The sequence below is a fragment of the Megalobrama amblycephala genome, linkage group LG18 (genome assembly GCF_018812025.1).
Source record: "Megalobrama amblycephala isolate DHTTF-2021 linkage group LG18, ASM1881202v1, whole genome shotgun sequence".
NCBI classification, from domain to species: Eukaryota; Metazoa; Chordata; class Actinopteri; order Cypriniformes; family Xenocyprididae; genus Megalobrama; species Megalobrama amblycephala.
In genome coordinates this window covers 37,354,090-37,371,988 of record NC_063061.1, presented here as the reverse complement: position 1 = coordinate 37,371,988, position 17,899 = coordinate 37,354,090, and the positions used below count along the sequence as shown (strand labels likewise).

The 17,899-nt window shown below is 41.0% G+C and overlaps 1 protein-coding gene across 1 annotated transcript; it reads right to left on the bottom strand.

Moving 5' to 3' along the window:
* Positions 1–9,185: 9,185 nt before the first annotated feature.
* Positions 9,186–12,110, bottom strand: LOC125252709 (long neurotoxin LNTX-2 homolog). The gene is made up of 4 exons (XM_048166231.1): positions 11,996–12,110; positions 11,802–11,921; positions 11,519–11,653; positions 9,186–9,718 (listed from the first exon to the last, which is right to left on the bottom strand). Exons 1-4 carry the CDS (start codon positions 12,042–12,044, stop codon positions 9,651–9,653), a joined length of 372 nt encoding a protein of 123 aa, XP_048022188.1. The 5' UTR covers positions 12,045–12,110; the 3' UTR covers positions 9,186–9,650.
* Between the last annotated feature and the right edge of the window lie 5,789 nt (positions 12,111–17,899).

The window sequence follows — 17,899 nt, the reverse complement described above, 5'->3', positions numbered from 1 at the left end:
AAAGTCTCCCTTTTTCCCCGCTACTGAAGCCTTTTCAATAACGCAGTGTAACTGCACCGTCATTGGTTCACTCATAGACAAGTCGTTGAACCGATGGCGGCGCGGCTCAGCTGCGCGGCCTATGGGAAGAGAGCGCGCGAACATTCCCGCCAAAAGGGGCAGGGTAATGTGCTATATAAGCGGGCGAATCGCCATAGGCCATCAGGCCATATCGACTGAAGCGACGACCTAAGCCGCAGCCTCGTGGCACGGCAAGTAACGCAGTACTCGTTCCATATCTCAGGGAACCGAGGTTACGTTAGTAACAGAGTACGTTCCCTTTCGATATTTCACTCGTACTGTGTATGGGGGAACGAATTCAACCGCGCCGTGCCACGGCTGGGGAACGACAGAACTTGAACGGGCACCAGAAGGGCCCGAGGACAAGTTTAGGCCGAAGCCGCCATACCCTGTTACACTACGGAGGAGAGAACTCCTGGGATGAGATGTGCAAAAAGCGGAATACTTAAGCGCCGCGAATTTACACTGAAAGGACCCGAGCATGCAAGGTCGGAACGTCCAACTGGTAGAATCTGACAAAAGTGGACAGCGAGGACCAGCCGGCCGCCTCACAAATGTCTTTAATAGAGACTCCACTGGACCAGGCCCAAGATGAAGCCATGCCTCTAGTGGAATGGGCCCTAACTCCGATGGGGCAAGTAGCGCCTGCAGAGGAGTAAGAAAGAGCTATGGCGTCAACGATCCATCGTGATAGACGCTGTTTTGAGACCGGAGACCCCTTGGTGCGGCCACCAAAACAAACGAATAGCTGGTCAGATTGCCGGAAAGGCTGTGACCGCTCGATGTAGACGCGTAAAGCCTTAACTGGGCATAGTGATTCTAGCCCTGGCTCGTCCGATGAACGGGGAAGCGCAGAGAGTGAGATCACTTGTGCTCTGAACGGCGTAGAGAGCACCTTGGGAACGTAGCCAACCCTTGGTTTCAGAACGACCGTAGAGTCGTTGGGCCCGAATTCGAGGCATGCAGGGCTCACAGAGAGTGCTTGCAAATCGCCAACGCGTTTAACCGACGCCAATGCAAGTAGCAGGCCGGTTTTAAACGTTAAGGGCTTGAGGCCTGCTAGACATAATGGCTCAAAAGGAGGACCTTTAAGAGCCCTGAGGACCAAGGAGAGGTCCCAGGGGGGAACGGTGAGGGGACGAGGAGGATGCAATCGCCTGGAACCCCTCAGAAACTTAATAATCAAGTCGTTCCGCCCTACTGATTGTTCAGCAATGGGCGAGTGAAACGCCGCAATGGCTGCTACGTAAACTTTGAGCGTGGAGGGGGCTCGCCCCGAGTCCAGTCTCTCTTGGAGGAAGGTTAGTATGGAAGATACCCCGCACTCCTCCGGGTCTATGTTGTGTGTGGAACACCAACTAACAAAGACCGACCACTTCTGGGCATAGAGGCGTCTCGTGGATGGAGCTCTTGCCTGCAAAATGGTATCTAGCACATTCCTGGGGAGGTCAGATGGCTCCCGTCGAGGATCCACAGATGTAGAGCCCAAAGCTCTGGCTGTGGGTGCCAGATTGTTCTGTTCGCCTGAGAAAGGAGGTCCCTTCTCAGGGGGATTGGCCATGGGGCTTTCATGGAAAGCCGAAACAGCTCTGAGGTCCAAAACTGGCTCCTCCAAAGTGGGGCCACCAACAGAACTTTGTGTCCATCCTCTCTGATTCGTCTGATGACCTGAGCGATCAGGGCGATCGGAGGAAAGGCATATAGAAGGGTATTGGGCCAGATCTTGTTCCAAGGCTTGGAAGGCTCGTATCACTGCCAGTAATTCGAGGCAGTTGATGTGAAGGTGACTTTCCTCGTGTGTCCACGAGCCGAAAGCCGGACTGCCCTCGCACAGGGCGCCCCAACCTGAGTTGGAAGCGTCTGTCGAGAGAACTGTCCTTCGTGTTACCGCCTGTAGGGGTACTCCCAGAGTGAACCAAGTAGGGTTCATCCAAGGTTTCAGAGCCATTAAACAGGCCTGATTGACCTTGAGGCGAAGGCGCCCGTGACGCCAAGCGTGAGGGGGGACCCGGGTTTTCACACTGCACCCAGGAACGAGATACGTTGAGTAGGGAGCAGTAGCTCTTGGCTAGGTTGACCCTGAGACCCAGGCACTGTAAGTGGCTGAGGAGCACGGATCTGTGGTGTTCTAGTTCCGAACGCGAGCTGGCCAGGATGAGCCAGTCGTAGAGGTAATTCAAAACTCGTATTCCCATCTGCCTCAGAGGGGAAAGAGCCGCATTCATGCACTTCGTGAAAGTGCGAGGAGCCAGGGAGAGCCCGAAGGGGAGGACCGTGTACTGATAAGCCACACCCTCGAATGCGAATCTCAAGAATCGTCTGTGATGGGGGGCTATCTGGATGTGAAAGTACGCGTCTTTCAGATCCAGCGAGCAAAACCAATCCTCGTGGCAAATCTGTGCGAGGATCTGTTTCAGCGTCAGGACTTTGAACTTTCGCTTCATAAGGGAAAGGTTCAATAACCTGAGGTCCAAAATGGGTCTGAGACCGCCGTCTTTCTTTGGTACCAGAAAGTAGCGGCTGTAGAAGCCCGACTCGCTCTCTGGAAAGGGAACTGTTTCTATAGCCCCTTTCCTTAGTAGGGTTAAAACCTCGGCTCGGACGACGTGAACGTCGTCCGCTTGTACCAAGGTCTGGATGACCCCCCCCAAACCGCGGAGGTCTTCTGACGAACTGGAGCGAGTAGCCCTGAATTACAACTTTTAGAATCCAGCTTGACACGCCGGGGATGGCTTTCCAAGCCTCGGCCCGTGTGGCAAGAGGGAGGATTACGTCGGGTGACGGCCCAAGCGGGGGCGGGCCGGACACCGGGCTGGGTGGAAGAGGAAATTTGCTCTTTTGTGAAGTGTTTAAAAATGGGGTCGCCGTGAAAACGGCGGTTGGGAGGGCACAATACTTGTGGGCCCTGTTATTGCAGGTTGTGTTATTCCCGCGCCCAGAAATGAACGAGGCGGAGGGGAATTTGCACGAAGGAGCTTCTGGGGTGGTCCGGCCTCGGCGGGACATGCCCCAGTCCTCTTCCTTTGCAGATCAGGATGACTTAGGAGTCACTGGGTCCAGCGCAATCCTGGGCCGGGGTCCCTGGCATCTCGGGAAGGATGAGCGTTTAGAAGGGCGCGAGCGCTGGCGGTGCTCCTTGGGCGGCGCTGCTTGAGAAGCGGAGGGAGCGGGCTTCGTCTGCTGAGCCGGCGCAGGCCTGGGGCGGCTAGAAGCAGACGCAGAGCTTGAGCGTTTAGGTAGGAAGTGTCTCATGGCCTGAGACGACTTCTGAGCAGCTGTGAAACGCTCCGTGAATCCCTCCACTGCTGGCCCAAAGAGTCCTGACGGTGAGACGGGGGCATCCAAAAAGGCCGTCTTGTCCTGATCCTTTATTTCCGTCAGGTTAAGCCACAGGTGGCGCTCCAGCACAACGAGGCTGGCCATTGATCTGCCAATGGCCTGGGCCGTGGCTTTCGTGGCCCGCAGGGCTAAATCCGTGGCGCTGCGGAGGTCCCGAAAAGCAGGCGCATCAATGCCGGACTCGTCCAATGAGCGGAGGAGTTTGGCCTGAAATACTTGAAAAATGGCCATGGAGTGTAGTGCTGAAGCGGCTTGGCCCGCTGAGGCGTAGGCCCTTCCTGCCAGGGCAAAGGTAGTCCTGCAGGGCTTGGACGGGAGGGCTCTCTTCGTCTTCCATCCCACAGCCGCGGGAGGACAGAGGTGAGCGGCCACTGCTTCGTCCAGGGGCGGCAGATGCTCGTAGCCCTTTTCTTCCGAGCCGTCCACAGAGGTGAGGGCTGAGCGGTGCGAAGTATGTAGGCGGGCCGAGTAGGGGGCGCGCCACGACTTCGTGAGTTCCCCGTGAACTTCTGGGAAGAAGAGGGGTGGAGCGCTGGCGAGGGGCCTGATGACGACCTGGGAGGAACCACTCGTCCAGGCGGCTCCGCGATGGCTCCTCTGGGGGGGCCCAGTCGAGGTCCAGCTCTGCAACGGCCTTGGACAGGACATGGAAGAGCTCGGCGTCCATGCCCGTACCGTGGTTGATGGGCTCCAGGGAAGGCAGGGGGGCGGGGTCGTCCGACTCGCCAACCCAGGCTTCTGGCTCAGAGGCTGCCATGGACACAGAGTCGAAGAAGGGCTCTTCGTCGGATCCACCAAAAGAGACGAGGTCGCTCGCATCTGCTGAGGGACGCTGGTCAGGGCAGGGAGAACAAGACGGGGGAATGCTCTCTGTTGAGGAGAGGGCGAGGCACGCGGGTGCTGAGCCGGCGTGGGCTCGCCCATCTCCGTGCGCTGAACCGCTCTGCCCCGCGGTCTCTTCCTAACAGGAGAGGGGGACGGGAGGGCATGGGCGGCGGGGCCTTCTTGCTTGAAGAAGGCGGCCCGTGAGCGCAGAGACGCAAGATTCATGCACACGCAGTGCGGGCATGAGCCGCCGACAAGCGCGTCATCCGCGTGGGACTTGCCCAGACATCCAACGCACTCGTCGTGCCCGTCTCCTTCGTGCAGAGGGGCTCTGCACGTACCACAGGAGTGGTGTGGCATTTAGAAATGCCGTGCGCCGTGAAAACGGCGATTGGGAGGCTCTAACGGCGAGGGCCGGTGCTCAAAGCGGTGAAAACCGCTGGAAAGATGCTCAGAGAGCGGTTACTGTAACCGCGGGAGGACGCTCAGGAGGGCGCACCGGATGGCGGCAGGAGACCCGCTGAGAAGCGGCCGGTAGCAGGAAGCGGGAGGAGGCGGCTCGTCGACGGCGCGAAGGCAGGCAGTCGGCGAGGGCGCGGGCGCTGCGGGGATCCGGCGAGTCGGCTGGGTCCGCTGCAGGGCCTTTTCAACAGGCGGCGGAGCGTCTTCTCAGGCGGCGAGCTTCTTTCCCGGCGAGCAGGCTTCGGCGAGGATCAGCGAAAAGAAGTTCAGTCGTTGCTGAAGGAGAAAGGACTGATGGCCTATGGCGATTCGCCCGCTTATATAGCACATTACCCCGCCCCTTTTGGCGGGAATGTTCGCGCGCTCTCTTCCCATAGGCCGCGCAGCTGAGCCGTGCCGCCATCGGTTCAACGACTTGTCTATGAGTGAACCAATGACGGTGCAGTTACACTGCGTTATTGAAAAGGCTTCAGTAGCGGGGAAAAAGGGAGACTTTGAAATATCGAAAGGGAACAGACACTTCAGAGAAAGCTCTAACTACATGCAAGACGTAGCAATATATTGACTTGATTTGATTGAGAAACTTGTGGATTTCTTAAAAGATGGGGAATTATAAAGCAGGAATGAATCCCAGACCTGTTGATCGAATTAAATTTGTTTGTTTCAGTTTAAAATATGGGTGTTGAACACAAGGAGATAAAGTCCATGCTGCAGTCAAAGACTGTATTCACCTGCACTCGCAGCGCCCTCTTCTGGCCAGTTGCTCTTACATATTTATCACCTTTACCCCTCTCCACCTGTAGAGGGAGCACAAACATAAAATAACACTTTAATTTGATGGTCCACTTTAGACATTCTTCTAAAGACATTCATTCATTCTACTTTGCAACTAGTTTACAATAACAAACAAAACAAGAATGATTTCTACTGTTTAGAATTCATATGTTAGCCTTCATGTTTCATGTTTACATACAGTACAAAAATATTCTCTCCTTTATTACAAATGGTAATGACATTGAAAGACTAACATCAGTGTAGGTATGATATGAAAAATCATGTATATTTAGCAATATGGCGGGTGTATGATGTATATTATGACGTTACGATGAACTATATGTTTTTTTTCCACTGATGTTCTGAGTTACTCAAAGCGTTTGTAAGGATACTGATTATTAGAAGGCATCTGTCTGACTGAGATGGCAAACGGGAACATGGTTTGTGTAACATTAGCAACACATTATTACCGGTTTGATGAACATAGTCAAGCAAAAGGCTAATCGTATTAATTACCGTTATGTGTCCGATCAAAGAGCGATACCATTGTGCAGCGTTTACCTCAGTAAGTTGAGCGAGTGGGGCGGGGGTAATTTGCATATGCATTGATCCGTGTATATTAAATGAGGTAAGGGTGTACAGTTACATTCAAGCTATTTTAAGGCATACATTTTTTTCACAGGAAAAAAAAAACGTTTAAATATGTCATCTTGGTGATCAAAGATGAGTTTTAAGGGATAAAATTATTGACTTCAGGGGGACATTAAAATAAATGTTCAATTTCAAGTTTAAAACATTTCCCAGGATTGATTGTAAGATACAGTAGCTCTCCTCTAATTTCACCCGCATAATCAGATTAATTCATTAAGATCAGTCCTCCTCCATTATCTGCTGGCTTGATGACAATATCTGCTTTTGCTCAAATTGTGAAGGGCCTCATTTTCCAACTTATTGATGTTATGTCTTATTTTAAAGTCAAGAGTCTGAAAAAGTGATTCTGCATCCCATACCAATTTCAGAAATAGTGATACTCATAGTTTGAGACAAGATTGACTTTTGGGTTTGAAACTGGTCTGTTATCAGTACTGATGCACGATGGTCATCTTTATAGAAAAAATGTTTCAATTTAGTAGACCAGAAAAATTAAGAGGTTTGAACAGTCTGAAAAGGATCTGAAGTGAAAGAACACAAGACAAACCCTTATTTAGGACAGACATTTACAAGGCAGTTAATGAATGATCAGATAAATTAAAGACTAAATTGTGAGAGTCGTCTGTGGTCTGTCCGGTGTTGAATCTCCTTCCGCCTCAAACTTCTCTTGCCTCTGCGGCAACGCTGGATCCGTTGCGATGTATGGATCGGCCCCTGTTGGTTCGATGTCCTCTTATTGATTGTTGTGGGATATGAAATATCCTGTTCAAATGCAATCTGCTTAATTTCTGTGCAATCATGAACGGTCACTTAAATATGTTGGATGTGATTTCCTACAGATATTCCATTCCCTGAAAACTCAACTTGAGATCAGACACATTGATTTAAACAAGAATTATTAAAATTCATCATCATCCTTTAACAAGACTAACATCATCTTTTTACAGCACCCCACAAGCTGAAAATGACATACCCAAAATGAAATTGGTATAACAACAAAGAACAGTGTGATATAAGGGAACAAAATGGAAATGATATATCAAGATATACAAAAATAGAGGGAAAAAATGATTCAAGTTCAAGTTGCTTTAACATTTTTTTAATCATGTAAAAATATTATTATATTTTGTATTAAAAAATACTGATATAAAATATTAAAGTATAAATGATTTTCTTTGTATGTCACAAGTGATATGATTTAGTCTTTGTATAAAAGCAATCAACACAGATCAGAAAAACACACTTCAGAGTAAAAAGTTCTAATCACATGCAAGAAGCAGCAATATATTGACTTGATTTGATTGAGAAACCTGTGGATTTCTTAAAAGATGGGGAATTATAAAGAAGGAGTGAATCCCAGACCTGTTGATCAAATTAAATTGGTTTGTTTTAGTTAAAAATATGGGTGTTGAACCCAAGGAGAAAAAGTCCATGCTGCAAAGACTGTATTCTCGCAGCGCCCTCTTCTGGCTTTAAGTTGCTCTTACATATTTATCACCTTCCCCTCATTCACCTGTAGAGGGAGCACAAACATAAAATAACACTTTATTTTGATGGTCTGCTTTTTTTGGTTTCTAAGTGAACAAATTAGGTATTGCAGTTTAGCAGAACTGGTCTGATCAGATAAATGAGTGAATGGATTCACAGAGTCGCCTCAAGTACCACTTTTAGTGTGTAAGCAATTAAAAAAACTATAACAGTTTTGAAAAGAATATGTAAATTTGCAAACTGACCTGTAGGTACACAGAGTTTTGGTGATGGTTGTGTCAGAATGTAAACCAAACAAAACTTTAAACAAAGCTTAAAATCAGGGATTCTCATTATGAACCTGTGACGTCAGTCAACATTTGTCATTGCATGCGATGGACTCCCTTGCAAAAAAAAAGTGTGCTATACTTCTTTTAAATTAAAAATAAGAAAGAATACTTTGTCTTTTTTAAATTACACTTAAGTATACTTGATATACTCCGCAATTAACTTCTCCGCTGCCATTTTAAATTCGCGCGAGCCATTAAATTAGAATGGATTCTGATTGGCTGTCAGTGTTTTATCATTCAACAGCTGGAAAGAAAAATCATTCTGAAAATGATCCCAACAATATCGTTTCTCTATACTGTTATTGCTGTGGTGTGGACAGTGCTGTTCTTTTATATTTAGAGCGATTCTTAAAACTATATCTTTATCGTTATCTTTACAGTTATCGCATTTTTGGTGTGAACGGGCCTTAAATTAATTTTGGACCTGAACCTTTTTTTCTTTTTTTTTCTTACTTGTTCTCACTTTTCAATGACTTCTGGCCTGCATGTGTTGCACTGAATTGTGGACGAATTTATAAACATTGAAAAATAAAGTTGAACAGAAATAAACATGAATAATTATATCAAAGTGAAAGTGATTCTGGAATCCACTTCGATATATATCTTTTGAATGATTTATAATCAAGTTATTAATCAACATATATCCTAAATATTAAACTTAAGTTCAAAACAATAACATAATACAAAACTGAATAAGACAGAAATTTGCTACAGTAATATAGTTGTGATGATGAAATATTCTGAATCTAAAAAAACAAAATATTTCAAAACAATTTGATGAAACTGAACACGTATTTCAGTTTCATTATCATCTATTCAAAAGGGAAACTTAGGAATAATTTTGTTCTGTAATATAAACATGGATCATGTAACATAAACTGCAGTGAATTATAAGCAGTAGAGAGGATTATTCTTGTTTTGTGAAGAAATTTTACAAAAGAAAACAGTGTATAATGCTAACTGATGTTAGTGTTTTTTTGGTTTTTTTTGACTGACAAAGTGTGTTTGTTGATTGAAAACTTTTGCTAGTGTTCTGGAAGAATGAATGAAGTGTTTTGGTAGATTTAGTGCATTTTGAATGTGAATTAACTGCTGTGCCAAGATGAAAGTTGGTTAAGAGAGCTGTGAAGAGTGACCTAAGTATTGAGAAATGTGTCCTAGCGAATGTAGAAAACTGTAAATATACAAGATAATGAACTCAGTACTAAACAGATGTGCTCTAAACAATAAAATAATGAATAACCATGGCAACCAGGGTGAACAAAATGACGTTTAATCACCTTCATTTATAAAGTGCTTTTTACAATACAGATTGTTTCAAAGCAGCTTTACAGTGATAATAGGAAATTACTGGAACAGAGATTGTTTTGACTGTACAGCAGCTCTAGAAAGAAAAGTTATTAATTTCCACTGTAAAAATCATTAGTTATTATACAAACTCAGGAAACAAGAAACAAATAGAAAGAAAAATAAAAGACCTTGAAAACAAAATCAAAACAGAAAAACCATGACAGTCATATTGCTTCTAAGAATTTCAGACATTTGATTGGTTAATCTACTAGATGAACAACCACAATCACATTTTCATGATTTATTTATAAGTGTGTTTACACACTCTTGTGTAATCTTATACTTTCTCAAGGATCTCATTTTCTTTGTATGAAAGATTGTGTCTCATATTCGCTGGTCTTCACTGTAGAATCTGAAGTCTTGAATCTGGACTCACTGAAACAGGAAGTAGAAGAGCAGAGGAGAGAAGAGCAGGAGGAAGCTTCCCTTAAACACTCCATCTAATCAAGATGATGAAGAAATTAGTATCAATTATTCTGCAAACAATCCTGCACTGGCCCTTTTTTACAGGCCCCCAGCAGACAGCCCTCACCATTAATCTACAACAATAAATCTGGCAGCGCAGGGAGACAAACGTTTACCCTTCATGAAAATAATGGATAAAGATCAATAAAAAGAAATGGTCAATGACTAGCAGAAGCATCTGCCAAACGAAAACTGTAAAATATCCTAAATCTTTCTCTGTAACTTGTAAATCTCTTTTAGTTAACAATCAGCTAACAAGAGTAAATCACACATGAGCTAATATAACTATCACTGCATCAGCAGCTACACAGTTACTGTCTTTAAATAAATCAACATGCAGCAGAACATCAGTGTTTGTGGATAATCACTGACTGAAGCACAGGAGCTACTCTCCAGCACAATGATAACCTCACAAAACTCACATTAAACACTAACAGATCTCTCTAGATCTCTGCTTCTTCACTTATTACAAACCACTCTGACTTTATTTCTTTCATTCAAAGCTATTATTAACTGAGGTTTAGATGTTTTTGTTTTATTGAACATAATAAGTTTGAAGTCACCGTTATGGAGGTGAGCATTTGCTTTGGGCTCTTGACCCTTGGCTTTTTAGCTTTCATTTTTCACTGGCTGCTGTGACTGTGTGTTTCTGAAGCAAGTTTATTATGGTAAAGGTTGTGAGAAAAAACAACTGATTAAATTGTGATGATTACTTATTGATGATTCAGTCATCATGTGAGAGCCTGATCAGTTTAATCATTTTTAATAGTAGCCTTAGAATAACACTGCATGAACTGTTGGCTTTCTGTAATGTTTTGACTGTTTTTCTCATTATGCAGAAATTATTCAACTCTGAACATCACAAAACAAGCTACTAAAGTCACAAAAAAAGATTTTTGTTTATTGTCACCATTCTTTATGTCTGAGTGAGTCTAAAAATACAAAGCTCAAAACACTTTCTATATAATGAATAAAAAACTATCCAATTTGATCTGATAATTTCATATCATAAGGCTGCTGTAAAACTAACAGGTAACATACTCAGAGATCAGTGAATCAGGCCACTAAATAATCAATAAGTAATCAACTTAAAATGTTTAAATGCGCTTCAGAAACAGTTATAGCAGCCAAAGAAAAGCCTAACTAAAATGAACACTTACCTCCATAACAGTGACTTCAAACTTCTTTATTTTCAATGAAACATCAACAACAGCTAAAAGTTTTGTATGAAAGAAACAGTCAAACTGTTAATGTTTAATGCTGGTCATGTGACAGTGTTTTTAGCTTATTTAAATAAGGATATTTTACTTTAATTTTATGTTTTTTGTTTGGTAGCCGTTGCTGCCAGTCATTTGACCGTTTATCATCTAACTGTTTTGTTATTGTATTAATTAACTGATTATTTTTGTAATTTTACATACATTTGAAAGTAATTTAAGAAAACAGAAAAATACTGTATAAAAATACAGTAATTTTTCTGTATAAAATGTGAATTACTGTAATTCGTCATTAATTTTTATTCCTTCTGTGCAGAGTTATAATATTGAATTTCACATTAAATTTTAAAAAGCAGCCAAACAGAGCGTGGGAAATGAAAGTGGGCCCACAAAAACCAGCATGAACCCCAGGGGCATGTTTGCAGGATAATAATTCTATTACTACTACTAACAGTAATCATTAAAAAATACATGTTCATTGCCGATCAATTAAATCTGCTTTCAAAAAACAAAATAAAAAAACATGCAGTTTTGGGGGAGCCAAACAAAGGCCAATACCTGCTGCACTGGCTGCATTGCAAAAGTCACTCTTACAGCAGGTGACATCCATTGATATACCATCTGGTGTCCGTACTTTCGCATCTTGACATTTATTTGCACACCCTTTAATTGTGAAGGTCAAGTTTTTGTAACCTGCAAAAAGGACAAACTTTCTAAATAGGCAAAAGAATCAATTCCAGAAATCATGTTCCTCTTGCAATACACAAACAATTTCAATTATGTGATGATATTAACTTTCAGTAAACTACAGATGTAAATTTCCACATCACACCGGACTTACCATTTGATAGAGTCACTGAACATGATGAACATAAAGAACAATCATCTGGACATGTCTCCACTTTTATTTCACAGGAACCCGTCAAATCAGGTTTGCACACATAACACTGGAGAGAATATCCTTAAAGACAGAGAGAGACATTCAGTGATCTCAGTGTACCAAATAATACATTCAATACTTGCTGTTTTTTGTACCTCCAGTGAGAAAAAAGAAAAGAAGAACGACAGAGACTCGCAGATCCATCTTGTCTCAGGAACAGAATGAAATCACAATGTTTCCGTTCCTTTTGTGTCTGTTCAGAAAGGGGTGGGTTCAACAAGAAAACTTCGTGAAGTCAAACTTGACACACTCAAACACTCACGATAAATGTTTCTTCTCCAGAATAATGATCAGTTTTAAATAATGAATTAGTAGTGTAAGATAATGATTTTAAATGAAAGGAACGACAGGACAGGACTAACATGAGCAGATGCTCTTCCATTATTTAACCACGTAGAAGGCGATCTTTTCATCACCTTGCACAACGTTCCCTAAAAGATCTCTAAAAGTGACGAAAATTCTGAATCTTTACAGAAAATACTGAAAGTGCTGCAGTTCAAGTTTCCTTATATGAGTTTAGGGGGACGTTCCATTTTGGTTATTTCATGGTCACATAAGAACGTTACAAAGAGGACATTTGGGAAGTTAACAGAACGTCCTATAGTAATAGTCCCCTAAACATTCCCAGAACATCCTGAATGTTCCCTGAAGGTCCACCAAATAACGTTCCCCAATCCTTAAAAGAACTCCACATTGTGACCGTCTCTGGGAACGTTACCAGGTGACGTCTTTGGCACCATGCCCTTTTCAAAAAATCCTAAAGGATTCCAGAATGAAAACTGTACGGGATTCTAATTAGAATTTCTATCATATTTTGAAACCATTCCTATAAGTTTCCTATAGGACTTGTCTTACAGACATAAATACCATAATTTCTGGGAAGTTGCACAAAGGATTTGGTTCTTATTCGGTTCATTTTCTTTGCAAGATCTTGTTTACTGAGACAGTGTACACTGTAAAAAAAAATTTAAAAAAAAAAACGTTAAAAAAGGGGGAAATGCCCTGGCATTAAAACGATTAAAAAAAAAAAAAAAAAAAAAAAAAACATTTTTAAAAAATGATCAAAGACTGGCAAAAGCGGGTACAGAACAAAACTGTAAAATTAAAGTAAAACATCCTAATTTATATTCATTTAATATCGAATATCTAATTTATATCTATCACACCTGATTCAACTCTTGAGCTCATTAGAGACTGGATGTGTCAGATATAGAGAGACGGACAAAATGTCCTCCAGGACAGGTTTGAGAAGCACTGCTCTAGATCTCACCATCCACACTTATTTCAAACCAGCCTGACTTTATTTATTTCATACAAAACTACTTAATCAGAATTAACATAAGTTTAGATGTTGACGTTTTATTGAAAATAATCAAGTTTGAAGTCACCGTTATGGAGTTGAGTGTTTTCTTTAGATGAGCTTTAGTTTCAAAGCATGCTTGTTTCAAATTAATTATGGGTCTCTAAACATACAGAGAACATCCTGAATGTTCTGTGGAGGTTATGACCGTCTCTGAATGTTTTGGGAATGTAAAAAATGTCTTTGCAAGGCACAGATCTTGCTGAAGCAGATGAATTTAATAGCATGAAATTGTCTCCAGAGGGGGAACATGGAAATAGTATTGTGTCAGGGTAAATTATTTACATTAAGAAATGGAATTCAAGTTTAAAACTAAGATGGTTCCTGTAGTTTTGTTAGACTCCCCTTCAGCTGTAAAATCTATAAAATGCTGTAAAAATCTGTAAAATCAGTAAAAGCTGTAAAATTATTAGGCAAGACTAAATAGACGCATATTAATAATTGTAAATTAGCTCATACTCCCAAACCTTAGATTAGTTAGTAACACTTCACAATACAGGTGCACTAATATGCATTAATTCATGCTTAACTAATGCACAGATAATCATGTGTCAATGTATGACTCATGAAGAACTAAACCCTTAATTAATTATTACTGCATCAGCAACTAATATAGAGTCTATATGTTTAATAGATTAAGTAATATATGAATTGTTATTAATTAAATGTGTCATAATGTATTAATTATCTAGCGTTAGCTTCAGCTCTGGCAGGTCACGTCAGTCATGCTTGCACCAGCTGACTCCCAGGTGACTTATGTTTACCTATAGGAATACGATGCCTATTACGGCATCTATATATAAGCTCCTCAGTATTATCAGCAGCTATTGCATTTCTCAGGAGCAAATTACCCTCCTCCATCCCCCGCTCCTCCTCTCTTCAGTCAGGATTGGCCTTATTATTTCCCCTGAATCAGACTAATTCTTGAAATATGTGTACGTTAAATCATGACATTTAATGATATCTGCATGTTGGTCCTGTTCTGTTTACCCTAGGGGTTTATTGCTGCTCTCCCTGCTCTTATCCATGCTAGGCTGTCTGGATGCGCAGGGAGTTCTTGCCCAGGAACAGAACCATACCGCCAATACAAACTCTATGCATTATCTATCATATTTGACGATAGTGGTCCTGACAGAACCTTAATAACATATTTTAGTAACTAATACCATAAGTTCATGTGTTAATTACCACAATGGGTTGAAGCCATTTTCAACTTCAAATTGTCTGCTTTAATTAATCATTAACTAATGATTTGCAAATGTATCATTATGTTATGACTTTACTTGTTGAGGCACATGACTTTTAACTAATTGTTAAGTAATATGTCATTATGGTTTGACATCTACACTAAGCCATGGATTTCAATTTCCAACCATCTACAACCGTGATTCCACTGTACCAGATGAACTGCTGCATCCAGAACCTTGTTGTTCATGGCACAGGAATATGTTAGGTTAAGCTTGAGGTCAAGGATTCAAAAGCAGAACACTGAGAACATGCAGCCGGGCGTGTGTCGTAACACTGTGTCAAGACCGGACAAAGAGAATAGAACCCATTATAATCAGTGATAGTGATGCTACACTAGATGCGGGGCAACGCTACATGACACAACAAAATGCTACTTCTGTTATGAAGGACAAATGGACTTGCAATATTCTGTCACATGACTCGATAATGGTCACATCCAGTTTAAACACAGTGTAACAGTGGTCAATAGTTCAGATTCTGGTGTGCTGATATTTGTGTGCAGCCCAACTTACCCATCTTTTAAACACATTCTCTGACATTACATTTACTGCATGTGCAACTTTCAAAACCCATTAATGACATATTACTTAACAATTAGTTAATAGTCATGTGCCTCAACAAGTAAAGTCATGACATAATGATACATTTTCAATTCAATTAGATAATTAATTCATGCAGACAACTGGAAGTTGAAGTACATGGCTTCAACCCATTGTGGTAATTAACACATTCATTTACAATTTTAGTTACTAAAATATGGTATTTAATACAAGGAATAAATACATTATGACACATTTAATTAATAACAATTCATATATTACTTAATCTTAATCTATAGAAACTTTATTAGTTGCTGATGCAGTAATCATTAACCCTCTGGAGTCTGAGGCTGATTTGGGGCCTGGAGAAGTTTTGACATGCTCTGACATTTGTGCTTTTTTCAGTTGTTCATAAACATATTAATGACAAAAGTGTCATTACACTGTATTCAGCACAAACTAGGCTACCATAATATGTGAGGAACATGTATGTACACGTTTGTATTTTTGAAGGAATAATGCACAGCAAAATCCCCAAAATCAGTATGACTTTTTTTTTTTTTAAGAATAATACATTATGCACCAGAACTTCATTGTTTAAACACACACAGACATCAAGAATCAGCATCTGATTCTCAAGAACGGTGACGATAAATAAATACAAAATACTGACAAACAGATCAACTCTGAACATCACAAACAAGCTACTGTCACAACAAAACAACAGAAAAATAAAAGCAAACATGAACAATCTATGAAAATTACAGGACAATTCAGCTGCATAATTTATTCATGCAGCAATGCATGATGGGAGCCATGGATGAGTTTTGATTGGTGGTTCCCATCATGCACAGCAAAATCCCCAGCGTTAAATGAACACCCAAAGTGTACATATGACTCCATCTTGCCTGTTGTTAAAAAGTAACACTGAAGCGGTGTTAAAGTTAATGAGATAATTGATTGATGATTGAGTGATGATTGACAATTAGTGGAGACACCTGATGATAATAAGCAGAATCACTGAAGAAACAACAAGAGAAAAAGAGAGAGACACAACATCTACAACTGACTTCCAGCCATTAAACATTATTACACTTATTATTAACCAGTTTGATTTGATTTCTGTCATACATCAACAAAAGTTCTTACTGAGAATGAACAGATGTTTAGATGTTAATGTTTTAATGAAAGTTTAGTTTGAAGTCACCATGATGGTGAAAAGCATTTCCTTTAGTTGGGCTCTTGACTCTATTTATTAACATTAATTTATCTCTGGCTGCTCCAACTTTGTGTTTGTAAAGCACATTTGTTATGGTCAGAGAAACTATGATCTGAGCTGTGTTCCCCAAAAGTGATGTAATCCAAAGGTTATCAATTTAGGTTTACAAGGCTTTGGGGAGAACAGTCATAATGGTTGTGTTTTCTCATTGTGAAATGGCCAGATTCATTGGTGACTTCCAGTATTAACTGGTGATATAGATGTTATATTATTTCTTTATAGTAAATCTGTTACTGCTTGAGATCCAGCAGAGCTTTTATAATCTGAAGAGGTTTTTTTGAAACACACACAGACATCAAGAATCAGCATGTGACCCTCAACAATGGTGACAATCAAACAATGTGCTTCATGTTGCAGTGCATGATGGGAGCCAATCAAAACTCATCCATGGCTCCCATCATGCATTGCTGCATGAATAAATTATGCAGCTGAATTGTCCTGTAATTTTCGTAGATTGTTGATGTTTGCTTTATTTTTCTGTTGTTTTGTTGTGACAGTAGCTTGTTTTGTGATGTTCAGAGTTGATCTGTTTGTCAGTATTTTGTATTTATTTATCGTCACCGTTCTTGAGAATCAGATGCTGATTCTTGATGTCTGTGTGTGTTTAAACACTGAAGTTTCAGTTCACAATCTATTATTTAAAAAAAAGAAGTCATACTGCTGTTGGATCTCAAGCTGTAAAATCACAGGACTACAATCATTAATACTAAAGCTACACATCAAACACAGGGTCAGAGATTTAGACTCTAAACAACATCAGGCCATCACATGATGATTATATCATCACCAAAGTATATTGTTACCAGATCCTATTTTCTCTGACCATAACAAATGTGCTTTACAAACACAAAGTTGGAGCAGCCAGAGAAAAATTAATAATAAAAAGTAAAGAGTCAAGAGCCCAACTAAAGCAAACGCTCACCTCTTTCATGGTGACTTGAAATGAAACATTCCATAAAACATTAATTAAATCCTTTTTTCTCTCTTTCCTTCAGTGATTCTGCTTATTATCATCAGGTGTCTCCACTAATTGTCAATCATCACTCAATCATCAATCAATTATCTCATTAACTTTAACACTGCTTCAGTGTTACTTTTTAACACCCGGCAAGATGGACAGCCTCTGCTAAGCCATTTTTTTTTTTTTTTTTTTTGTAAAAGTTGTTGTTTGAAGATTTTAATGATATATCATTAAAATCTTTAAACAACAACTTTATATATCATTAAAATCTTTAATGATATATATCATTTATATATCATTAAAGTCTTTAAAAAACAACTTTTACAAAAAAAAAAAATGGCTTAGCAGAGGCTGTCTCTTGATATTGTACCTTAACCTTTAAAAGAAACGGTACATATATGCTTGGGAACATATATGTACCTTTTTGACCCTCAAAAAGGTACAAACATGTACCTTGAGGTCCAATAATAAGCCCTATGGGGTACGTTAGTGTAGATTGTACCTTGGGGGACAGAAATGGACTCCTACTGTACCCCTATTTCTGACAGTGTAGAATCACTATCACTGATTATAATGGGTTCTATTCTCTTTGTCCGGTCTTGACACAGTGTT

Coding starts and splice junctions, on each gene's coding strand:
- LOC125252709 (XM_048166231.1), bottom strand. CDS start 12,044: ATGGATCTGCGAGTCTCTGTCGTTCTTCTTTTCTTTTTTCTCACTGGA. Junction 11,654..11,801: donor TTCAGTGACTCTATCAAATG/GTAAGTCCGGTG, acceptor TCCTTTTTGCAG/GTTACAAAAACTTGACCTTC. Junction 9,719..11,518: donor CAATGCAGCCAGTGCAGCAG/GTATTGGCCTTT, acceptor CATCTTGATTAG/ATGGAGTGTTTAAGGGAAGC.